The sequence below is a fragment of the Saimiri boliviensis genome, chromosome 15 (assembly GCF_048565385.1).
Source record: "Saimiri boliviensis isolate mSaiBol1 chromosome 15, mSaiBol1.pri, whole genome shotgun sequence".
Lineage (NCBI taxonomy): Eukaryota > Metazoa > Chordata > Mammalia > Primates > Cebidae > Saimiri > Saimiri boliviensis.
Window position 1 is genome coordinate 86,662,694 of NC_133463.1, and position 26,191 is coordinate 86,688,884.

Below are 26,191 nucleotides of genomic sequence, written 5' to 3' on the forward strand. Positions count from 1 at the left end.
GTGTAAGCCTGGCCCTGGTAATGTCACCCACTTGAGGACACAGGGCTCTGACCAGGAGGTCATCAGCCCAGTGCTGCTTTATGAGCCAGGACGGAAGGACAGAACTTACTCTCATGCCTTTGCTGCCATCTCTCCCAGGGGGGCCGGGCAGGCCCATGGAACCCTAGAACCAGAAAAAGAGAATAGCAATTAGTACAGAATGACTGAGACAGCCTCTCGGAATGCTAGTGCAGCAGAGCACACACCAGGAAGGGGCGGAAACTGTGGCCAGGACTGCTACTCAAACATTGGTCCACAAGCCTGCAGCATGGGCATGGCTTGGGATAGTATAAAATGCAGATTCCCAGGTTTCACATCAGATCTACATCAGCGTCCACATTATAGCCACTATACCCAGGTGATCTGTATGCATCTATCATGGGTGTAAGCAGCTCTGGTCCACAGCCCTACCTAGCTGGAGGTGTGTCCCTTCTTCGCTCTGGGCTTGGTGTCACATATGTAAAGCAGAGGATCGGGCTGCAGTGGGGCTCTCAACCTTGGGACCATAGTCATCGGGCTGGATAAGCCTTTGCTATGGGGCGGAGCTGTGCCCTGTAGGATCTCAGCTGCGTCCCGAGATGCCGGCAGCACCCCCCGAGGGTGACAACCAAAAATGTCTTCAGATATTGCCAAACACCTCCTGGGTGGCAAAATCTCTCCTGGTTGGGAACCACTGGGCTAGAAAAGGTATTCAACTTGTTTTAATTTTAGCTGGGACAAAACTCTTTTCTAAGGAATCCCATGCAGACATGCATGACATGCATAAACACAGAACAGCTGTGGAAAGTAGGGGGCTAGACCAGCTCCTCACCCCACTTTCTATTCCACATGCTTCCTGGAGAAGGCGTGGGGAGGCAATTTAGAAACAGGGAACTCCAGCACCTCTAAGCTCCCACCCAGCTCCAACACCACTCGGTGCCAATCAAAGGATCCAGCCGGAGACCTCCCACCCTGCTCGCGGCTCTCCATCAGTGTCTGTGTGGCACTGAGCAAGGCTGCACCTCTCTCTGGGCTGTTGCCATCTATACAGCGAGGGTGCTGGATATTTAGTGAATGAATGAACACTTGCATCTCTATGTAAAGTTTACAAAACACTATGTGCTGAAGTCTATTTCTACATACATCATCTGATTTACTCATCATAATCCTATGAGATATGTATTATTTTCTCAAAGCATATCAGATATATTTCTTGTAGACTTTATCTACAAACAGGCGTGTACATACAGGCTTTTAAAATTTCTATGAAGTGCCTTCCATGGCCTCAACATTCTAAGTCAACGTGATATTGAAGAGAAAGATTGGCAGACAGATGTCTCTGGCCATGGTGTGAGACAGACATGAGCCCATCTCAGCTCTAGACCTTCCTGGCTGTGAAGCCTTTTTCTCTTGAGACATGGTCTCATTCTGTCACCCAAACTGGAGTGCAGCAGCATTAACATGGCTCACACAGTCTTGACCCCTGGGGCTCAAGAGATCCTCCCACCTCAGCCTCTTGTGTGGCTGAGACTATATGCACACACCACCACACCTGGCTAATTTTTATATTTTTTTGTACAGACAGGGTTTCACAATGTTGCCCAAGCTGGTCTTGAGCTCCTGAGCTCAGGCAATCCACCTGTTGGACTCCCAAAATGCTGGGATTACAGGAGTGAGCTGCTGTGCCTGGCCTTGGCTGTAAGACCTTAAACACACCCTAGAAGGCTCAGGGTCCCACTGGCCTCAGGTGTGAATTGTGGATATTGCTACCAGTGGCAGGATGGCTGCAGGTGAGGCGAGGTTTGGTAAACGAAAGTGCCGACGCTCTGCTGTGGGGACAGAATTGGGCTTCCTGGTACTGTCTGTTCTCCCAGAGACCCAGGCCCACAGTGACAGAGGAATCCAATGGAAGCACCACACCAGTGCACCTGTGGCCTGGGAAAGAACACCTTCACCAGCTGCTGTGTGCATCAGAGGCCTCCAGGGATGGCCACACAGATTTGCTCTGCCGCCCTTACCTGACCAGTCAACAGTAGAGACAAAGGGACCGTGCACAGACGCAACACTGATTCGCTTATAAGCTGTTTGTGGTTCTCAGGCCGGGGACCAGGAGGGTCTAATCCTGGGCCCTGAGGAGTAGTAAGTTCATGTGGGTGAGGCCTGGCAGAGGGGATGTCTCGAGCAAGGCAGCCTAGTGAGCAGGCATTCGTGGACTGGGCAGGCCGAACACCACTTTATTTTTATTTTCTGTAAATAATTTTATTTTCTGTAAATATTTTTATTTTCTGTAAAATGGGGGCAATCATGGTGCACTAGGGTTCTCTAGAGGGACAGAACTAATGGAAACTATACATATATATATATATATATATATATATATATATATTCATATATTCAAAGGGGAGTTTATTAAGTAACAATCAGAAGATCATGAGGTCCCACAATAGGCCATCTGCAGGCTGAAGAGCAAGAAGAGCCAGTTCGAGTTCCAAAACTGAGGAACTTGGGAGTGCAATGCTCCAGGGCAGGGAGCATCTAGCATGGGAGAAAGACGTAGGCTGGGAGGCTAGACCCGTCTCTCCTTTCACATTTTCCTGCCCACTTTATGTTCTAGCTGTGCTGGTGGCTGATTTGATGGTGTGCCCACCAGATTGAGGGTGGGTCTGCCTCTCCCAGCCCACTGACTCAAATGTTAATCTCCTTTGGCAACACCCTCACAGACAAACCCAGGATCAGTACTTTGTATCCTTCAATCCAATCAAGTTGACACTCAGTATGAACCATCACACAAGGCCATTATGAAAAGTCGTTGTAAGTATTAAAGTCCCCCCAGGTGCTTCACAGAGCATCTCCCAAGTCTCCTCTAGATAAGAAGAATCTGATTTGCAGTCGCCATGCTTCATGGAAGCAGGAAGGTTGGGGGATTCTCTGATCAAACAACTTTGTGAAATGCAGAGTTAAACCAAGTGAAGCAAGTTCCTTTACAGTGGGTTTTCTTGAAGGCTTACTCATGCCCTTGTTGATGATTCTTCATGAGGCCCTGGCCTACTGAAACCTTTTCAAGGGCATGGGAGGAGCTTGTGTGTGTCAAAGCGCAGAGCCCACACAGGGAGAGGGGCTGCTGCTTCTCAGAGCCTCATCTAGGGCAAAACTAGGTCCAAGACAAAAATGAACAAGGGCTGTTTATTTTTAGACTTGTGATGGAGACCAGGCTGCCAATGCTTTCATTTCAGCAGAGGGTTCAAAGGTGTTAGTTAGAGACTCAACCTTATTTCTAGGGTTAAAAAAGGAAAAACTAAGACAGTCTCAGATTGGCAAGTGTTGTATTTAAGTGGGATTTTTGGAAGGCAGGAGACATTCTAATTCTAGTATACCTGTCCAGCCTTGGCTAGATACAAAGGGGCAGGTGAGTGGTTTGGGGATATTTCACAAGAGAAAGGATTGTTCAATGGGAAGGATAGGGGATTTCTGTCATCAGTTGCTTCCTGGGAAAAGTGGGGACCAGTGGGTTGCTTTTGTGGGTTAAACTATCATGAGCATCGTCCTTGGGAGATGCTGTCATGGCAGGTGCTTTCTCAGCCTCCAGTTATACATTGGCAAAATGAGTAATCACCTCCCCTCCCCTGAGTCACTTCCCCATTTGGCTGTTCTGGAATTTAAATTTTAAAATCTGAGATTGAAAGCGGTAACCAGTATAGGAGGAGGTGATTTCTACAGCATAGAACACCAATTAAACACATGTTTAATAATGGCAGAACCAACTGTTAAGATAATATGAATAATATTGTGTTAATGTGATATGACAGATGTTGCTGAGGATAGTTTATCTATTTCACATCTACAAGGTGCCAGGCACTGAGCACTTTACATCCATCACTGCATTCAACACCTGCCCACAACAGCTCTATGAAAGAGACAGAATCATCATCTCCATTTCAGTGTTCATGAAACAAAAGCACAGACAGCTGATCAGCTCTAATCTAATCAGCTGATTAGAGCTGATTAGATTAGATTATTTAATCTGCCCAAAGTTACAGTTCTTGTGGAAGAGCCAGACTCCAGGGCCTAGAGTATGCTTCCAGATGTCTTCACCACATTTAACAGCATTCAGACTCACCTCAGTTCCCTGGTTGCTGGGCAGCCCTGCAAGCTAAGTGTTGCTATCCTCAGGCTACATTCAAGCACACTGGGGCACAGGGAGGGGACGTGACTTTCTCATGGCTACCCAGGAGTCTACATGGCAGAGGGAGACAGGTTGGGGTAGTTCACACCTGAGCATCCAGCCTTAGCTCTCCCTCTCCAGGGATCCTGCCCTTCCTCTTCAGCCTCCACCATCCCTGCTTCTGTGGGAATACCAGAAGGAAAACTCCCTTGCCTGCCTCACAGGTGGAGAAGCTCTGCATAGAGCCAGGAGATGGTGGTGAGCAATAGAGTGGGCTCAGCTCCCCAAGTAGCCTGTGTCTCCAAGGTCCATGCTCTGACCCCTACCTGCCTCCTGCACTAACCTGGGCAAATGGTATAACTATTTCCTGATGGCAGGGACACCTGCCCATGAGCCATGTCCCTACAACCCTAGGAATCAATTACAGATTTTGCAATAGCAGGGAGCATCAGAAAAGGAGGAGAACTTCCTCTGAGGGCATGTGCTAGATGGTGCCTCCCTCCACAATCAGGCCTCAGGGTGACTCGCCTGAGGTATCAGCTACCCGCTTACGATGGCAGGTCCTCGAATGACCAGTCTGTTTTCTGGCTCCCACAGGTTGGGAAACCCTGCAGCTGAATGCAGAGGGAGGGACGTCCTGATGGGATGGGCTCCTGCCTCAGGAATGAAGGAGCGGGCAGCAGGGCTCCTTGGCCTCTCCTCCCAGTTGCCAGTTCTCTAGCCTTTTTGGTTCTGTCAAACGATGCCCAGTAGATATCTGTGTACATTTTTCTCATCCACAAGACAGAAGCTCTGTGAGACACGGAGCAGGACTAAATCACCTCTGCACTTCCAGTGTCTGGCTTCACAGTGTCCACAGGGCCACATGTGCTTCAATTCTTTCTAGAGCCTTGTGAACTTGTAAGGGAATGGGAGACTCTCTTTAAAATTCATCTTATGGGGGTATCTAAGCCCCAGAAACAAAGTGAACAGCAGGGTGTGGCAGAGAGGTAATGGTCCTGAGAGCCAGTAAGCCACAGCTTCACACTCTTCACCCCCACCCTCCCTGCTGCCCCATCACGAAGTACTGATGACTTTGGCCAAGTTGCTGAAATGCTGAGTCTCCATCTTCATCTGTAAATAGGAATTGTTCATCTAGTTTCAGAATTGGTGCTTCCCAAGGACATGGAGAACTAGACGTGTTGGTTTTAGATGGCTGGCGTAGTAGAAGAAAGCCCCTTCTGCTTCGTTCAGAGATGTGGCCACCCTTACTGTGTATTCTGAGAACCAAACTAGAGGTCTCTACAGAAGTAAATATGTTCTGGGTCGGAGATGGTAACATCTCTTTTTGAATCTTTTTTTACATGGTTAAGATAACCAAGTCAGCACTGCAAATAGATAGATTTTAAGAAACGTCCCTCCTCAAGTCATTCTGAGATGGAGGCATTTCACTAGAATGATTCCTGCCCTATGAAAACTTTGCCCCAAGAGAAAGTCAACCTAACACAAATATTTCATTAGTATTAAGACTAGTATCACCGATCCTTAACATTACAAAACACGCTCACCATGCCCCTGTGATAGACATTCCAAAATCCCCCAGCTGGACTCACCATCAGATGCCTATAGCAGCTTTGAGAAGGGAAAGTTACAACCCTGGGCTGCCTGTTCACCTTCCACCAGGAAAGTCATTTAACCTCTATGGGCCCAAGTCTCATCATTTCTAAAGTACAGGTTTACATGCTTTCAGATGAGCATTAAATGTAGACATAATTTGCAGACGACAAAGTATTATTGCCGTGTGAGGTCTTCCATTGTATCTCTTGAAAACTAAGAACACTCATCCAAGTGCATGGGATGGGTCAGGGAGAGGTGTTGGGGAAAGACTGGAGGTCCCCCCCAAATTGGTAAGCTCAGGCATAGAATGATCTTTAAAAGAACATGTAAAGCTAAGGATCCACAACAAAGCACAGAAGAAAAAAAGGAAAAGAAAGGAAAGAGCAGGAAGGAAGTAAAGAAGAGAGAGAAAGAGAGGAAAGAAAAGCCTAGGCTGGGAGGAGAGGGTCTGATCTGCATGCAGCCTCCATCTCACATTAGCAGAGCAGAACAGACTCATTCCCCTCCTGTGTCTTAGCTCCTTCCCTGGAATGGAGAAGGCACAAGGAAAGGGAGTACCTCTGGCTCAAGGTGGCTGGTAAGACGCCTAGAGAAAATACTTTGGAAATGCTTCGTATACAGGGAAATCCAAAACAAGCAGCAGATACTATTATTTTGGGCAGACTACCCAAGCCTCTATTTTCTACTTATAAAAAGAAAATTGGCACTCGGGTTATAAGAGAATGACAATGAGTGAGATACACTGAAGAAGATAACCACGGTTCAAAGAGGGGCTTCCCTGTGTTCACAACAGCCATTATGACTCAAAATCAGGGTTTGGTTCCAAGTCCAGGCTCTGACCTCTTTTCTGCCCCTGCCTCTCCCTCTACCACATACACACTCACTTCCTCCATGACCTCATTTAGAGGCATATCATGGGGGCAACTATCTAGGAGGAAATTATCCATCTACCCACACCCAATGTGTCAGCATCCAGAGCCCCAGGGATCATCCTGTCACCTCATCAACTAAGACACAGAGAAAGGAGAGAACAAATATTTCTGCTGCTCTTTTGGCTAATTAAATATCAGGCCTTATTTCTAAATGTTAACAAAAAGATCATTGCATTACTAGAGACGCTGGCACTAATATTCTTTATCCATTTGGTAGAAGAGAGAACAGGCTTTTTAGTGGGGTCTTAGGAATATGCTGGGTAGTGGTCATGGGCCAGCTGCAGCAACCCCACCTGGGGTTCTGTTAGAAGGGCAACTTCTTGGACACCACCCCAGACATAATGAATCAGACGGTCTGGGAGTGAAGTCTAGCCAGTTGGCTTAACACATCCTCCAGGTAATTTGAATGTTGTCACAATTTTGATAACCACTTCTCAGTACAGACAAATGCAGGCTGTGAAGTCTGAAAACATGAACTCAAATCCTGGCTCATCCCATGAAAAGGTAAAGTCACCTGTGCCTGGTCCCAGAGGAATTTTCATTATATATTAATAGGCTGTAAAACAAGGACAGCAATATTTACCATGAAAGTTAAACTAAATAGCACATGCATGAATCCTCGCAGATAGCAAGTGCTTGCAAATACGAGGTACTATTATGATTTGTAGGTGATCTATGAATTACTTTAGGTGAATTAAAGAAAGGGAAGGTCCTTTATGTTGGCCTCCTGGAATCTGCTTTCTAATAACACTCTCTAGGCTTCCTGAGGGTTTAGGAGTTACAGAAGTCCTTCTCAGGGGGAGGCTGAAGAACTCTGACATTTTGCAGCTGCTGGTCGCCTCTGGGAATAAGACCTTATTAATGCTGAGAGCGCAGAAGATGTCATTTGGTTTATAAAAAATAGAACACTATGCTGGTGTAATGGTAATTATGCTTAATGTTTATGATCACTTTTTACTAACATAAGTCATCTATTTTCATTAGCTCATTTAAACCTTGCAGCAACCCTCTGAGGCAAGTACTATTATAGTTGTTAATTTATAGATGAGGAAAGCAAGGGTTACAGGGCTAAGTAACTGACTCACTGTTACACAGCTACTAAGTGACCCATCCAAGGTCTAGATCCAGCCAGTCTGTGACCGGGGTCTGCACCCTGAGCTTCCCCTGCTCTCCCAGTTCAGGAGTCCAGCATTTACCCTTCCCATAAGTGTTCTCACCCTCTTGTATGAAACCCTTAGTTTTTTGGCTGGTCCATTAGACTTGGCAAGCACCTGAATGTCAGATGGAGCTAAAGGAAAAATGCAGACTCCTATCCCAGCTCTCCCTGGGGCCTGTGAACTCCAGAACTTCCCCAGTGTGTCCTTCAGCACCATGGACAGGGCTGGCAGCACCTCTATTTATTCTAACTCTGGGCATTTTGCCCTTAACCTACAAGGCTATTTGAGGGCACATAGGCAGCTAAACTAATTTCCCCTTAAACCCTTTAATTATGGTAAAAATAGAAGGCACTCAACCACAGTTATCCAACTCGATAACCATGAATAATGCACGTTAATGCACAGGCTAAGAATAGGAGATGGGGGTGCTGATTAAGCCAGCCATGAACAAAGAGAAAGGGACCCAGAGTTGGAGGCAAATGGTGTAAATATATCTATATCTTAGAAGTTTCACAAATACAAAGACAAATGTATAATTTATATTTTCTGGTTCAGAGGCTCGATAATGCAGTCTTTATATAAAATAAGCTGATTCTTACAAGGTTTTTGAGGGTCAGGAATTCCCAGATATCCACATCACATTGAAGGAGGGGCAGAGAACTGACACTGACCAATGCTGTGGTCAAAAGTGGGGGATCCCCACTCTTGTGTCTTGTGTCAGACAGACCCAGGCTTGGCCCTACTTACTAAGCAGCTCTGTGACCTTGGCCATGGCCCAGCATTTTTAAAGGGCTGTCAGGGGTTGAAGCTCATAAACGAAATAGCCTGGAACATTAAGAGGTCAATATAAGACTGATGTCATGATTCTTCCTTTTCAGTCACTATACCATTCCAGATAAAATCGCCAGGGCTAGCCAATACATTCTGACTGTTGCTATTGTTAAAACATGCCTATCTTACATCTTCGGGAAGAACTTTAAAAAATCAAAAAGTGTGTGTGCTATCCCCCTTTATGGCAAATATTTCGTCAGTGGCAGAAACCCCTTAATGTTTTGGGGCTACCACCAACTGGGTAGCTTGTAAACTGTTGAAATGTGTTTCTTGCTGTTCTGGAGACAGGAAAGTCCAAGATGCCATCAGATTTGGTGTCAGGTGAGGGCCTACTTTTTGGTTCACAGATGGCTCTCTTCACTGTAACCTCACATGGTGGAAGGGACAAATGGGTTCCCTGGGATCTCTTTTATAAGGGCCAGTCCAGTCATTCATAAGGGCTGCACCCTCATGACCCAATCACCTACCAGGAGCCCCACCTCTCAATACCATCACCTTGGGGGTTAGGATTTCAACATATGAGTTTTGGGAGCACACACTTTCAGACCATGGTTCCCCTGATATGTAGAAGTGTCTTATGGTTTATGGAGACCTTTCTGTGTCACCACTCTGGGAGAGAGGCCCCGAGAAGAAAATCCACCTGTCGCAGAACGGAGCGCTCTCCTCATTCTTCCACCTGCTCTGCAGTCCAATTCTACCTCTGAGCAATCTTCTTACCTCACAACTTCAAATAAAACCTGCCTTTGAAAGATGCTGAAGAAAGAACCTGGTTCCAGTGAGAAGGACCCATTATTTAAGAGTGTGGACAGCACAAAGTGTGTCTGTTATGTTGGGATAAGGGAACATCTGACTTCTCTGTGACTGCAAACCTGACTGTCACTCAAAGGGCCCCCATCCGATGAGAAGCAGGACTGATAGGAACATACCTTCTCTCCACTGGCTGTGACCTATCAGCCATACAGTGCTCAGAGTGATTTTGTTTTCTAAACACCCTACATCCCTACTCTCCCATTTACTCTTAAGAGTTAATCATTCTCCAAAGCTTACGCCCCCATTAGCTGTCCCTGCCTGGCCCCCCAGCACCATGCTGGGTCCTAGGCAGGTACTTGTCATGATGTTGAGCAAGTCAGAGCTCATTATAAACTATTTCATACTCATATAGCCTTTTACAATGAAATCAATCACATCAATGTGTGAGCATATTTTTCTAAGCCTCAGTGCCCCTTTCCATGAAATGGGCATAACAATGCCTTTCGCCTGCAATCCATGGGAGGAACTCATAGGACAATGCCCACAGAAATGCCTGGCCACTTTGATGGTGACTGGACTAGCAGCATCCCTAAGATTTCAGCAGGCAAAGGGGGATGCTGGGCGTGAAAGGAGGAAGAATCAATGACAGGGAGGCAGAGATATCCCGAGCATGTCCACGGAAAGATAAGCCCAGCATCAGCAGGAGACAAATACCGGGGAAGGGTCCCCTGGGCCCCATCATGCCCTGCAGGATGTGCACACCAAGCACAATAGATTCCATCTGCCCAGTAACACAGAACAGCATAACACCAGTGGCAATTTAAGGTCAAATGCAAACTCATGAGCACTTACGTGTTTCAAACGGGGCAGTGTGTGTAAACCAAATAAAGACATCTGGGGTGGAGGAATTCCAGGTACCTCAACCTTTCCTCCATTTGGTAATTAGCATCTTATTTGTTTGGCAAACCACCCCACAAAGACCCTCCCTCGCCATGATTTCAGAACTCTCAGGTGGATCTCCTGTGCACCTGGCATCCCCTTCAGAACGTGGAGCTAAGGCTCTGAGAAGGCTGCAATTCAGGAGGCTGAAAGAATCTGGACTACTTCTCTGGCTCAGAGACTCATCTTTCACCACGTTCATTCCTTGTCAGGTTTATGGTGCCAGTAAAATGGAAGAAAACCATAAAAGACAATGAACTGATGTTTCTGTGACCCCAAATTCCATCTACTGCTGACTCAACAAACCCAGTAAAATTTAGCTGAGTTTCTTATATTCGCTTGCTGATTTTTTTTTTTTTCTGGTGCACCATACTGTGAAATCTGAGCAGAAAATCCATATGAAGTTTTATTTATTGCCATATGGATTTCTGTGAAAATGCTTAAGAAAGGACTTTTGGGTGATGGTCGTTATTGTATTTTCTCCCTCTACCAAAAGCTGAATCCCTAGTTGATGACCCAAGCACGGCTTTATGGTACACTTTGCCCCTGTTTCATTCCCAGTAGGTCTCGGGGCCCCTGACAATCTGTAAGGTGTAGTACAGGCTCCATCAGGGCCATCAGGCCCTCATGCTCCTATGTCCTCTGTTACTGTGCACTCCAGGAAAATTGGGTCTCTTCAGGGCCCAACACTGTCCCACCTCCAGGCCCTTGTCTAGGCAAATCCCTGCCTGAAAGGCCACTACCGTTGACATCCCAGCCCAACACTACCTGCAATATTAATAACAACTACTGTTAACAAAGAAACCTAAGATCCCTGGCAGGAAGTGCATTGCTTTGCAGCTCTGAGACATTGGAGAGCTGCCTGAGGTGAGCCTGCTCTCTACTCAGCAACCGATCTGTTTCAGGGCTAAGCTTCTTCTCAGGGTCACCTTCATCTTCTCTGAACTGGCTCCTTTCATGGCAGCAACACAGCTATGGGAATTTCAGGGCTCTCATGCTCAGATCCATGGGCCTAGAAGGAAAGAGCATGTGTCCTTCTAAGTGACAGTACTGAGCCCATTCTGATGGGACTAACCTGAAGAAGGTGCCTGAACTGACCCGCACACTTGGAGAATAGCTCAGACCTGATTCTTGCTCCATCTTTCTGAAATTGCTACATTTGCTAGGCTCCTGGCTATCTCTTCTCTTGGATAAACTCGCCAACCCCTCACATCACTAATGCAAGTATGCTGCTGTTGTTACTGTTGTATTCAGTGTATGAGCCAAGATCACTCACCTTCTCTAAGCCTCAGTTTCCCTTGCTGCCAAAGAACAGTGATTCAATCAGCTCTACAGCTTCCCTTCATTTAAGTAACAATCAGTGATTGTGTTTCCTGGGCACATACTGTGTGACCCTGTGCAGTTCACTTGACCTCAGTGCTGTGTTCTTCTCATCCTTGAAATGGGCACAGCAGAGCCTTCCCTGAAGCATGTTTTAATGATGAGAGAGTAAGTATGAAATATCCTTAGCAGGGTGCCTGGTACATGCAGACATGAATGCACATTGCCACAGTGGTTAGTTACAATTCCAAATATATACAAAACACAGACAGAATAAGAGTATTACCATCCCTGGACTCATCCAGAGCTCTGGTCTACCCAATACCTCCAAACTCCATCTAATCTATGCAGCAATTACCTTGCAGACAACAGTCAGCTAAGAAGCCAGCTGGTACCAGCCTAGTCCTAATGCATGAGTCATGAGTGGTCTTTTCCCTTCTCTAGATGCTATCAATCCCCTCAGCCCACTCTGGTCCCCTCATTTACACAGGAAAATCAGAGACTTCAGGTTACAGAAAATAGCCCTAGAAGGCAAAGGCTGGGGGTGGGCTGATTCCCTAGTGTCAGAGCTGCTGCCTGAAAGGGACTTTATGCATCATCTCATCCCACCCCCTTCACTGTACAGATGAGGAAGCAGAGACCCAGAGACGGAAGTGACTCACTCCAAATCACACAGCTAATATATAGTGGAACCTAGACTCAGACTTTGCTAAAAATACCAACCACAGGAAAATGTCAACCAAGGACAGAGCCAGAAGTGCCAGCGTCCATTCAGCTGCCTGTCTCTCCTGCCAACACTGAATATGGGAGGAGGTCTCCATGGCCACAACTATGCCCTCGCAGCCTCAGAGCCTTGAATGTGATGCTAAAGGTAGGACGCTGGGCACAAGGAAGGTGCCTTCAGGTGAAGGGAGAATAGACATCCATTGCTGCCTGGTGTGAGCTCACCCCAGAACCAATGAGACGGAGATGCCCTGCAGCCCACGGGGAGGAAGAAGGCTGCCGGTCCCTGCCCGGTGACAGGAACACATGTGAAGGACACATTAGTTGAGAGGAAAGGCTGATCCCAGAGGAACATGGGAAGGAGGTCACAGAGCTGCACAGTAATGCCTGGAAGCCACCACCCAGACCAAGTGTTCTGACCTCCAGACCCCAGCAGCCCTGGCTTCTGATCTGGAGGAATACCTGGGCACCCTCTTAATACCCTGTGCCAGGTCTCTGCCCACTGGAACCAAGCATGCTTAGCAACAATGAAAGTAGCTGTTGAATGCTGTTGGGAACACGGATGATATCACCCCTGTGGAGAACAGTATGGTGGCTCCTCAAAAGAAAGATTAAAAAGAGAACTATAGGCCAGGCATGGTGGCTCACACCTGTAATCCCAGCATTTTGGGAGTCCAAGGCAGGAGGATCACGAGGTCAAGAGATCCAGACCATCCTGGCCAACATGGTGAAACCCTATCTCTCCTAAAAATACAAAAATTAGCCAGTATGGTGGTAGGCACCTGTAATTCCAACTACTTGAGAGACTGAGGCAGGAGAATCACTTGAACCTGGGAGGCGGAGGTTGCAGTGAGCCAAGATCATGCCATTGCACCCCGGCCTGGTAACAGAGTGAGACTCAATCTCCAAAAAAAAAAAAAAAAAAAAAAAAAAAAAAAAAATTGAACTACTGTATGATCTAGCAATTATGGTTCTGAGTATTCAAAAGAGTTGAAATCAGGCTCTTATTGAGATATCCACATTCCCATGTTTACAGCAGCATAATTCATGATAGCCAAGATATGGAAAGAACTTAGCTATCCCTCAGTGGATGGATGGATAAAGAAAACACGGTATGTTGAACTGCTAGATCATATAGTAGTTCTATTTTTAATACCCAATAGAATGCTATTCACCCTTTAAAAAGAAGGAAGTTGTCTTTTTGACAATATGAATGAATCTGGAGGACATTATGCTAACGGAAATAAGCCAGATGCAGAAAAGACAAATACTACATAATTTCACATGTAAAGTACCTAAAATAGTCAAATTCCAAGAATTAAAGAGTAGAATAGTTGTTTCCAGGGGTTGGGGAGAGGAAATGGGGAGATACCAATTAATGGGCATAAGTCTCAGTTAAGCAAGATGAATGCATTCTAGGGATCTGCTGCCCCACACCAGGCCCATGGTCCACAGGACTGTACTTCACACTTAAACGTTTGTTAGGGGGGTAGATTTCATGTTGTGTTCTTACCACAATTAAATGACGATGATTTAAAAACTTATAACAAGAAAGTAGCTACTGAATTTGAGCATCTAGGTTTCAGGTGCTGTGCTGTTAAATCACAGAGAAGTCATGGAACGTGGCAGCTACTATAACCCCATTTTTAGGTCGGGAGATGGAGGCTCAGAACAGATGGCAGCGCCAGAGAGGGGCAGAAAGGAGACATGAACTACGCCTGCCTGGTTGTACCCCTTCTGTGATGCTGTGTGTTGTGCTAGGTTCAAACTGCTTTTCTTTCTTGTGCAGTAGCCATGTTACACGTGTGCCTATGCTTTTAATGGAGGAGCTCATTGTGAAATAAAGACAGACACAAAGAAACATAAGGGAGAAAATAAATATCCTCATAACTTTCTCACCCGCAGACAACCAGTGGTTAATAATAGGGGTTTGTCTCCACCATTAATTTCTCTCAGTCTCTCCTCTCTCTGTCACACATACACACATATACACACACCCCTGGGGTCATATTGTAAACGCATTTTGCAACGTGCTTTAAAAATGGACAAAATATTGACTGCATTCTCTAGGTAATTATTTCTTCTCCTAAATGACGTTTTGCATCATTGGATACTGTTGCATTATTGAGGTATACAATAATGTATTTCTATAGCCCACTGCACAGTACTGTGTCATTTCTAGTCTCACTTATAAAGTACACATAGATATGTACTTGTGTATATCTTTATCTCCTTCGAGCACAGCTCCTTGATTTATCTCCTTAGAGCACAGCTAGATGCGTAAGAGTGCCTACAGGGAGAGAATGAGCTGGCCACATGAAAACTGTTTCTACTGTAACTTAATGGAATGTTACATGCATTACATAATCAGTCCTATGCAAGGGGCTGATATAACCCCCACTGAACAATGAATGACCTCTCAGGACCCAGCAGTACTACATTTTGAGTCCACAAGTGCCTAGACTCCAGTGAAAGCATCAACATGCATTTGCACTGTAAAGTCTTGTGGCTGCCTCTCCAGGAAAATGACAACATTTTGGTTCTTTTCTCCTTTTCTTTTTTTAAATAGCTGGTATGAATAGAAAATGACATTTTTAGTGGCTGCTTTTTATTCACCCTTATAGGTTAACATCTGAAGAAGAATTTCTTCTTTAGGAAGAATCCCATATTTCCCAGGGTCTGTCAAGCCTTTTACCTTCTTTTATTGAACGTAAAAGAAGGTGCAACATGCATAGCTGGGGAGAACATCTTTATTTTTCCCACAAATTCTTCTGATGTTCCTTATTTTATGGAGCAGAACCTACCCCCTGATTTCCACTTCTTGGGGATAGTTCAAACATTAACATTTCCAACAGAATATGCCCTGAATCCCCCAAAATATATGTGTCCTACTCAATTCTCTGACCACCATTTTGCCATTTTTCCTCTCCACCTTCTCTCTTTCTGTTGAATACAGTAAATGCTTCAACCACCCAAGTCATGGAGGACATTGAGGGCAGTTACACAGCCCTGGACACCTCTTTTCTCCCACTCGAATTTCTTCCAGGCAACATATAGTAGCACACATCTCCCCCATACCTAAGTCCTCTGCCCCATTCCCTTGGAGGAATATGATAAAAGGAAGATGCTTACCTTTTCACCCTTTTGTCCTTGGCCAAAAGGTCCTATGCCCTAGAAAAATGAAAGAAGGCAAATATTCACTACAGAGCATCTCCATGGCTTGACATTGCATACGGCAGCATCATCCTGAGATTTGAAAGGATTAGATGTTTTCTCATCAGCTCTGCCCAGTAGTTACTAAAAGAAATTATGACTATTGTTCACTGAGTACATATTCTCATGAGTATCATCTCACTTAGTATTTCCAATAACTCAATATTATAGTTACTATTTTTTGTTTCCATAGCAGTTTTATTGAAATATAATTTGCACAACACATAATTCACCTACTTAAAATGTACAATTCAATTATTTTTACTATATTCATAAAGTTGTGCAACAAAATCCCCACAATCAACTTTAGAAAATTTTTATCACCTCAGAAACAACCTGTATCTGTTAGCAATGACTCCACACTTCCTCAATTCCAGCTCTAGGAAAACATTAAACTATTTTCTATTTCTATAAACTTGTCTATTCTGTACATTTTTTATATGAATTGAATCATATAACATGTGACCTTTTATAATTGGCTTCTTTCACTCAGCAAAGTCTTTCCAATGTTAATCTATGTTGGACCATGTATAAGTACTTCACTTTATTGCAAAATGATATGAAATTGTATGGATATGACATACATTTTGTTTCCCTATTTTTCAGGTGATAGACATTTGAGTTTTTACTTTTGGCTATTGTAAATAATGCTGCTATAAACATTTTTGTGTAAACTTTTATGTAAACATATGTTTGCATTTTTGAGGGGTATACTCCTAAAAGTAGAATTGAATTGCTGGGTCATATGGTAACTCTGTCTTTAACCTAAGGGCTGCAAGGCTGTTTTCCAAAGCAACTACACTACATTATGCAAGCAATCCGTAAAGATTCCAATTTCTCCACACTCCTAGTTGTTCTACCCATTATTGAAAAGGTGCTATTAAAGTCTCTATTAATTTTTTGATTCCTCCTTTAAATGCTGCCAGTTTTCCTTCGTGTATTCTGGGGCTTTGTTAGGTAGATATATGTTTATAATTGCTATATTTTTAAGAATTAATTTTTTGTCATTATAAAATATCCCTCTTTGGCTCTATTTTTTTGTTGTTGTTTTAAAGTCTATTTTGTCAAATATTAATATGGTCACCCCAGTTTTTTATTTTTAAGATGTACATTTTCCACCCTTTTATTTTCAACCTACTGAAACCTATGTGTATCTTTGAATACAAAAGACATAACCTATTTGTACCTTTGAATCTAAATTATGTCTTCTATAGACAAGATATAGTTTGATCTTGTTATTATAACCTGTCTTAAAATCTCTGATTTTTAGTTGGTTCATGTAGTATATTCACACATCATATTATAATTAGATTTATAGATGCCATATTAGTTTTTGCTTTTTATATGTCTCCTGTATCACTTTTGTTACTTTATTTCTCCTTTACTGCTCTTTTTTGAATTGAATACTTCCTAGTGTGTCATTTACATTACTTTTGTCATATTTTCACTATTTATTTTGCAGTTATTTCCTTGAAGGGTGCTCTAGAGTTTATCGTATACATAATAGGGTCTACTCTAGATTTAGAAAAACTTACTTCCAATGAAACATAAAAACATATTCCTTCTCAGTTCGATCCCTTCTTCCCCCTTTTTTGTGCGATTGTTATGCATATTACATGCATATTTGTTAAAACCAACCATATATGGTTGCAATGTATTGTTATACATGAGGTGCCATCCCTCTGCCTTCTAGCCTCAGTCATTTCTGATGACAAGTCGGCTGCTCATCTTTTTGGGGTTTCCTTGTACATGACGAGTCATTTTTTTCTTTTGCTGCTTTCAAATTTTTTCTGTTTTTTGGCATTTTTACCATGTTGTTTGTAGTGTGGATCTCTTTGTGTTTGTGTTAATTGGGGTTCATTGAACATCTTGAATATGTACATTGCTGCTTTTCATAAAATCTGAGATGCCTTCAGCCATTATTTGTTCGAACAATTTTCTGCTCCTTTCCCTCCTCTTCTACTTTAATTCCCAGTAGGTATAGATTCATGCAATTTAGGAACTCTACATTTCACCAATACTCTGTCCATTTTTCTTCATTATTTTTTCTCTCTGTTCTTCAGATTACATAATCTCTATTGGTCTAATTTCAATAATTCTCATCTTTACATTGAGCCTCTCTAGATTTTAAAAATTTCATTCATTATAATTTTAAACTACAGAACCTATATTTGGTTACATATATTTATTAAAGAGTTAGAAATTACTTACTGATATTCTGTATTGGATGAAATATTGTCATTATGCTTTCTTTTGCTTATATCAGAATGATTTCCTTTAGTTTTTGATCATAATTATAAAGATTACTTTGAAGTCTTTGTAAAATCTGACATTTGCATCCTCTCTCAGGCAGTTGCTGCTGTCTGCTCTCTTTTGGGGTGTATGTGTCAGATTTTTCTGTTTCCCAGAATGTTTCATAATTTTGTTGAAAATTGGACATTTTGCACAATATATTATACCAACTCTGGATATTAGCACTTCCCCTACCAAAAAGTATAAAATTTGTTTTGTTGTTTTCTTGTTTATTTGCTTACTGACTTGGCTAGACTGTTTTAATTAAATCTATTTCCCTTCCCCAGTGTTACATCTCTGAGGTCAATTTTTAGAGGGCATGGCCTTGTATCTGTACAGATACCCCAGATGACTATGGTTTTAGCAAGGCTCATTTTGAGAGTCTTTTTTCTTGATTTCTCAGTTGAACTGTCCACCTCCGCTTACATTCAATTCAGCTTTTAGGTTCCATTACTTTCCAGCTGATTCCTTTACTATTTTCTACAGTGTCATATGGCATTAATTGCGCCACAGTCTGATCAAACTGAATCAGATCCCCTTTGCATGGGTAGCTGTTGTGGGCAGTCATAGAGGGTTTTTTTCTGATGCCAGGAGCATTCTTCTTAGTGGTGTTTCCCCCTGGTTCTTTCTGGGAAACTAGCTATGGTAAAGTTACAGTTTACCATGGAGCTACTAGTCTCCTTTTAATTTCTTACCACCAACATCTCCTTTGTTTCTAGAGAACCCTTACACTTAGACTTCCCTACACTCTGTTTCAAAGTCAGTGCCTTTTGGAAGAGCTCTGAGCAGAATCCAACATTCTTGGCTTGTCATGCCTGAAGCTGGTCCACCCTGTGAATGGAGTTTGGGTAAAGGAAGAGAGCCCTATTCCTTGGCTGCATCTGCCAAGAGTTTAGATTCTGGAACTCCGGATGCAGGAGGTGAAAAATGTTGGAATGTCACCAGGTATTATCATTTTGCGGGGAGTGGATTCACAGTGTTCCCTATGTTGCTGTTTCAGAAGTAGAACCACTACAGACCTTATTTTTATATCTTTTCCGCAAATGTGAAAAGTGAACCTCAAAAAGTTCTAGCAGCTTCTTCAGTTCATGAAGCTAGTAGGTTACGGAACCAAAATTTGAATGTAGGCTGCCTGATGCTAGCTGCTTCCTCAATCACAGTGCTATTTGGCCTCAATAGAGCTGCTGATGACATCAGGCCAGCAATAATAATCATAATTATACAATGGGCCACTTCCCAGAGTTCAGTGCTCCAGAGTACACCCATGTTTTTTCTCTGGCTAATTCTGGTTGGTTTCTCTGATTTCAGAATGTTCTCCCAATCTCCCTTCCTTTGAACCCAGCTACTAGTGACAGCACGTGTCCTAGATTGAGTCTTGTCCCAGACATGGAGGAGGGAGGAACGGGTCTTGCATTGCTTGCACCTACTGCCTGACAAGTGAGTTTCTAAAAAACCACACTTGTATGAGTTACCACACTTCTCTGAGCTTCAGTTTGCTCACCTGGAAGGTGGCCATTTCAGCAGGCCTCAGCTCACCAAGTTGATGTGAGAGTTAAGTGAGCCCCAAGTGTGTGAATCACACAACACAGAGCCAGGAGTGTGGTAAGTGCTGGTAAATAAATGTGACCAGCTCTCCTTATTTCCATGTTATTTTGCACACAACAGGTGCTTCCTACCTACACAGAGGAGGTAGACATGCATGCGTAGGTGAAGGTGAAGTACAGCCAAGTGAGCACAGGACCCAGATTAAAACACATGCAGGTGCGAAGTCTGCCTCTGCCACATCCGGCCTCTGTGATTGACAGCAAGTCATTCAAGCCTGAGAAACCAGAGTCATTCCCTTTAGAGATGTGATGAGACTGTGGTAAAAGCTGTTGCATGGAGCAAACGTGAGACTCTACATGATGCACGTGCCAGGAAGGGAAGATGGCATCACTACGGTGTGAGGGGAACAACGGCTGGGGTGCTGAGGGAATGGCAGTTGCCAGGCTAATTCTTCCAGGAAAGAGGCTTGTCTTGTTTCCTGGGTCTCCCCCTGGGTAATGAGAACCTAGAAGGAATGAATTATAATCACACACACCAAAAAAGACAAGTCATTCACTGACCATCCACTATGGGCCAGGCATTTTGTAAACTAAGTAGTTGTTATACTCTTGATTTTGCTAATGTGTAAATGAGGCTTTACCCCAGCACTCTGGGAGGCCAAGGTAGGTGGATCATCTGAGGTCTGGAGTTTAAGACCAGCCTGGCCAACACGGTGAAACTCCATCTCCACCAAAAATACAAAAATGAGCTGGGCGTGGTGATGAACACCTGTAATCCCAGCTACTCAGGAGGCTGAGTCAGGAGAATCGCTTGAACCCTGGAGGGGAAGTTTGCAGTGAGCTGAGATCGCACCATTGCACTCCAGCCCAGGTGACAAGAGCGAGAGTTTGTGTCAGAAATACAGAAAAGAAAGGAAAAGAAAGAGAGAGAGAGAGAGAGAGAGAGAGAGAGAGAGAGAAAGGAAAGAGGAAAGAAAGAGAACATGCCCAAGTTCATACAGCTAATAAAAGCCACAGCCAAGGACAATGACTGAGGTCCCTTTGACACCAAACTTGTGCTGTTGATACTACATGGTTCCATGTGGGAGGGCAGGGGCTAGGGCTTCCACCAGGACAGGGACTCACAACAGCAATCACTGCACTCACTACTGTTCTAAAGCATTTGCATGCATTCACTTATTTAATCTTCGTAATACTACAGAATAGGTTGTTTTATTATCCCCATTTTACAGATGAGGAACCTAAGGATGGAAAGGTTAAGTATCTAGGTGGAGCTGGAATTCACTTCTCAGCCATTCAGCTCCTGAGGCCCACCCTGAATGGTGACTTCTTCATCTCTGCAATTCTTTCCTGACCCATCATTAATTGCATTCACTCATCAGCTGAAAGACTGATGCATACGATTCCTGCTCGCCCAGGTGCTAGAAATGCTGTGATGATAAATCACAGACCAGGACACCTGGGAGTCCTCTGGTGCTGGGACAGAGGAGATGCTGTGAGAACGCAGAGCTGGAGTTTGGAGCGATGCCCTGGAGAGTTAGACACAGTTGAGTGGGAATGATGAGAACCCATGAGCCAAGCAGGAAGGGGTGGCGAGGGGAAGACAGGGGTGGGGAGAAGGAAACATTATTCTTGGCAGAGGAAAAAAACCTGTGTAATGGCCAGAGTCAGGAAGGGTACAACAAAATAACCAATTAGAGGGTTAGTAACTGATGATTCAAAGCACAGAATTCTGGTTATGGGGTGGCAAGGGACAAGGCCAGAGAGCCCACCGAGGCCACATCTAGCAGGCCTCCATGGCCACAGAGAGGAGCTAGAGCTTCCGCTCGAGGGTGGTGTGGGCACGGTGCCTGGCCTCTGCAAGTGTCAGTGGGAGCCCTGAGGTTCAGCCGTGCAGAGGAGCAGCGATCTACTCACCACATCACCTTTCTCTCCCTTAGGTCCAGGAGCGCCCACCGGCCCAGTGGCTCCTATGTCTCCCTGAGGGTTTGAGAACAGAGGCGAGCATCAGATTAGGTTCTCCGACAGGGCTCTTGCACACGCAGGACCCTCATGGCCAACCTTGCCCAATTCCCTATGAGCAGCCGATTTCGTCTTTGCCATTTGCACGGTGAGGCCACATGTCTCACCCTTGGAGAGGAGGACACATCTAAGTCATCCCCAACATCACAATCCCAGGAACCAGGGACTTCTTGAGAAAGCAAGTGCATGAAGACATTGCACATTCATCCCTGGGAATGGCCTGATCCCGCCACCAGGGCCTCAGAGGGGGAAGAGGAAGCCGCAGGTTTGAACGGCAGCTCTGTCACTTCACGTGAGCACATCACTACGGACTTGGGGGGCCTCAGGCTTCTCCTCTATAAATAGGCAAGTCCTCATGCAGGCACACAAGAGTAAGAGCATAAAGGCGCTTTGAAAAGTGTCAACCAGAGTCCCCTGGGCATTCAATTTGTGTAACAAGTCCATATCCTATGCACCTGGGGCCTTCACAACTGTCCAGGAACAGAAAGAGAGCAGGTAGAGGAAAAAGCTGTGCCCGCAAGGGAGGGAAAAATCACAAGCCAAGTGTTGAACTGGAACCCAAATCTCCTGCCATCTCATGAGCCAATCCAAGATGGGTTCAGGCCCAGGAAATGGAGCCTTCAGTTCTATTCTTTTATTTGTCTTTCTCCTTGGTCTGGAACTTTATCTCTTTTGTTCCCATCTCATCTTTCGTATTCTAAGAACACATAGCGGCCTTGCTTTTGCAGTTCCCTTTGACTATGATGCCCTTCCCTGCTTCCTTTGTCCTGGGCAGCTCCCATCTATTCTACTGGACCCAGCAGGTCAGGGACGTCAGCAGAAACGTGCCCTGAGGTCCTGCCAGGTGGCAATGGGGCGTCTCCTCTCAGCCCCTCAGCTCCCGGGCCCCTCTAACCTGACTCCCTTCATACTATTCCACTCCGCTGTTCCCTGCCTTCCTTCCCCCTGGCCTGTGAGTCCTGGAGACAGGGATCTCTGTCAGTCAACTTTACATTCCCACATCACGACTGGGCCTTGCACCCAATGGACTCAGGTTATGCACATGGACAGAGCCCAAGCTCTATGTAGGGACACAGAGCCATCAGGAACCCCAGCTGTTGACTTTGGGTCCTAGCCATGGTTTGGGACAATGTGAGGGATGGCACTGTAGGACCACGACTGCAAGTTAGCTCTGCGGGAGCCAGGCACGTCTCCAGGAGGCTGTGTCAGCTTCTCTTTTCAGTGCTCCTCTCCTCCCACCACCTCTGCTCTCCTTGCGGGGCATTATGAAACAGCCCCCCTTCAGACAGACGTTCTCTACTGAGAGGTCTATGAAACCCCAGGTAGCTTTGCTCTTCCCTCCTGTCACAGCCAAGAATCCGAGGTGACTTCTCAGAGGAGCTCAGTGACGAAAAAATCCTGCCATCCTCCTCAGTGACCACCTGGCACCTGGACTGCTCTGAGCTGCTCTCCATCAGCACGAGGAGAGGGCTCACCAGGGGAGGGGAGCTGAGGGGGTAGCGGGTATATGTGATGGTGGGTGTGTGTGTGTGTGTGTGTGTGTGTGTGTATGTGTGTGTGATGTGCATGTATGGGATGGTGTGTGTGTGTGATGTGGGGTGTGTGTATGTGTGCATATGTGTGTGTGATGGAGTGTGTGATGGTGTGTGTGTGATGTGCATGTGTGGGATGGGGTGTGTGTGATGTGGGGTGTGTGCATGTGTGCATATGTGTGTGTGATGGTGTGTGTGCGTGATCGTGTGTGATGGGGATGTGTGTGATGAGGGTGTGTGATGTGGGAGGTGTGTGTGTATGAGTGTGTGGTGTGTGATTGTGTGTATGTGATGTGTGTGGTGGTTGTATGTGATGTGTATGTGCATATGGGTGTGTGCATGAGAGTGTGTGTGTGTGTGACGGTTTGTGTGTGTTGGTATAGGTGATGGTGTGTATGTGATAGTGTGGGATGGTGGGTGCATGCATGTGTGTGTGATGGTGTGAGTGTGATGTGTGTGATGGTATGGGTTTGTGATGTGTGGGTGATGGTGTGTGATGGTTTGTGGGTAGGCAATGGTGTGGGTATGTGATATGTGTGATGATGTGTGACAATGTGTATATGCGTCATGGGGTGTGTGTGGTATGGAATGGTGATTGTGTGTGATAGTATATGTGTGTTGGTGGAGGTGATGGTGTGTGTGCATGATGGTGTGTTTGTGATGGTATATGTGTATACATGTGTGATGGTATATGTGTGTGAGATGGCATGTTTGATGGTGTGTGATGGTGTGATTGTGTGTGTGTGTGTGTGTGTGTGTGTGTAATGGGGTGTGTGTGTGTGTCCATAGTGTCACATCCTAGCAGAGTGGGGCAAAGCGGAGAACGGTGTGAGATGAGGGAGGGACCCCAAGGAAGTACCTACAGTCAGGAGGACAGAAAAGAGAAAGAGAAAAGGGAGAGGAGAGGAGAAACAGACAAGGCAAGAGAGGAAGCGAGGAGGGACACATAGGAAGGGAAAGCACGCCCAGCAAAGGCGGACAGAAGAAAGCATTGCTCAGGTGGGTCGTTTCACTATTTCAGCCTTTGTAATGGCTTCCCATCTGTAGAATGGGGCCGATGCTGCCTCTCATGCAGGGTTGATTTAGGGTTTGATATCACTCATTCAACAAGAAGGGATCACCTGCAATGTGCAGAGCCCTGAGCTCACAGCAGCAGGCACTGTATCAGCAGTCCTTACCCATGGCACCTGCTGTCTGAGGCATAGGTAGGCTCCCAGCTCAAGCCTGACACACAGCAGGTGCACAGTCATTGTTGCTGCAATTCAGTGGAAGAGGATGGAAGATGGGAAAGAAGTGTGCAAAAGGAAAGACAGTCCATGTACTCCCTGGTCTGTCTGTACCATCAGATGCAGGCAAGTGAGGGTCAGGTCCCGTCTAAACCATCATCTAACCCTGGACCTGACCTCAGTGCCCGACCCTCGGCAGTTGTTCACTAATGATGTGCTGAATGCATTGATTCAGACTAAGAAATGCAGGAGGAGAAATGGGGGGAGAACAGAGCAGAAGGAAAGAAAGAGATGAAAAGAGATGCTGAGAGTGAGAGACAGAGAGAGACAGTGATACACAAAGAGAGGCAGAGGCTGGGAAGAGAAGGGAAAGAAAGGGGGGGGGAGGGGAGGGAGAGGCCCAGTCGTCTCCAGGGATTTTCACCTCCACACTCAGTTCCTCTTTCAAACACAGGCTGCTGCTGAACTCTCCACTCTGCCTTGATAAACAGTATAAGCCTGGGGAATGACGGAGAGGAAGGAGACCACTCCGTGACTGAGGACAGAGGGGCTCTCCCTGGCTTGGCGTAATTAGTGAATTTGGGAATTGCTTGTTTAAAGCGTTATGCAATTTAATAAATCTTAAAAGCCCAACACCTAAAAGTTTCCAGAATACAGCAGCTTCAACCAGTTGCTGCAAACTTAATTGACCATGGAGACCTAAGCTCCTTGGAACAAATGAGATCTGAGCCAGGGCTCTGGGAATCTAACCCTTTCTTGCTCATATGCAGGCTGAGAACTGGAGGTTCTGGGCAGTTAAGAGACTCCCAGGTTTCAGGCTCTGTGCCGCTCACTCTTAATCCTTCTAGTTCAGCAAACTCTGGGGCAAATACTGGCAAGACAGCATTCTCACCCGCCATCTTTTGTCTTACATAGAGAGCAGAGCAGAGGACTAGTGAGGTTCTACGCCTCTGCCACGCCTGTACTGACCTTTGGACCAGGGAGCCCCCTGGGGCCAGCAAATCCCATTTCACCCTAAAAGAAAAAAAGACAAAAAAAGTCAGTTTCTATTTTAAGTTTTCCCTTCTCTCATCACTGGATGGTTCTCCGCCCCACATGCTTAGAAACCAATGGCTTAGTAAGCCCAGTGCTGACCAATGCATTGAGAAGAAAATTGGTTGACTGCACTGAAGTCCCTGCTCTTGAACTGCAAACCTACATGGGAAGCTTTAACACAGCCTCCAGATGCAGTTACCTGTGGACACAAGATAGAAACAGGCAAACCCAGGCACAGAAAGACAAATGCCATGTTTCTGCTTATCTGTGTAAGTAAAAACTTGAAATACCTACAAGCAGAAAGCAGAGTGGTGGCTACTAGGGGCTATGGAGCTGGGGGAATCCAGACATGCTGTCAAAGGCTACGTGTGTCAGACAGGAATAATAATGGCAAGTATCTGAGGTGATGGATATGTTAATTCACTAGTTTCAATCATTCCACGTTGTATACGTGTATTATGGCATCACTTTGTACCCCATAAAGATAAGCAATTATATAGTTTGTCAATAGCAAAACTAAATACAGAAATAAATTTAAAAACCCAAAGGGGTATTCACTGGTTTTTTTTTTTTTTTTTTTTTTTTTTTTTTTTTTTGAGACTAAGTCTCAGTCTGTCACCCAGGCTAGAGTGCAATGGCACTATCTTGGCTCACTGCAACCTCCGCCTCCTGGGTCCAAGCAATTCTCCTTCCTCAGCCTCCTGAGTAGCTGGGACTACAGGTGCCCACCACCACACCCTAATTTTTTTGTATTTCTAGTAGAGACAGGGTTTCACCATGTTAGCCAGGATGGTCTCGATCTCCTGACCTCATGATCCTCTTGCCTCGGCCTCCCAAAGTGCTGGGATTACAGGCTTGAGCCACCACACCGGGCTTCACTGGCTATTTTTACCTGAATA

At 45.2% G+C, this 26,191-nt stretch overlaps 1 protein-coding gene across 1 annotated transcript in view; it reads right to left on the reverse strand.

Annotated features, from left to right (window-relative positions):
• Positions 1-26,191, reverse strand: part of COL22A1 (collagen type XXII alpha 1 chain) — a 320,593-nt gene that overhangs the window by 187,248 nt on the left and 107,154 nt on the right. The window contains exons 10-13 of the mRNA XM_003933680.4: positions 25,227-25,271; positions 21,395-21,457; positions 15,561-15,599; positions 110-163 (exon numbers count right to left, since the gene is read on the reverse strand). Of these exons, the coding sequence (XP_003933729.3) occupies positions 110-163; positions 15,561-15,599; positions 21,395-21,457; positions 25,227-25,271 (201 nt within the window). The remainder of the gene's footprint in view (positions 1-109; positions 164-15,560; positions 15,600-21,394; positions 21,458-25,226; positions 25,272-26,191) is intronic.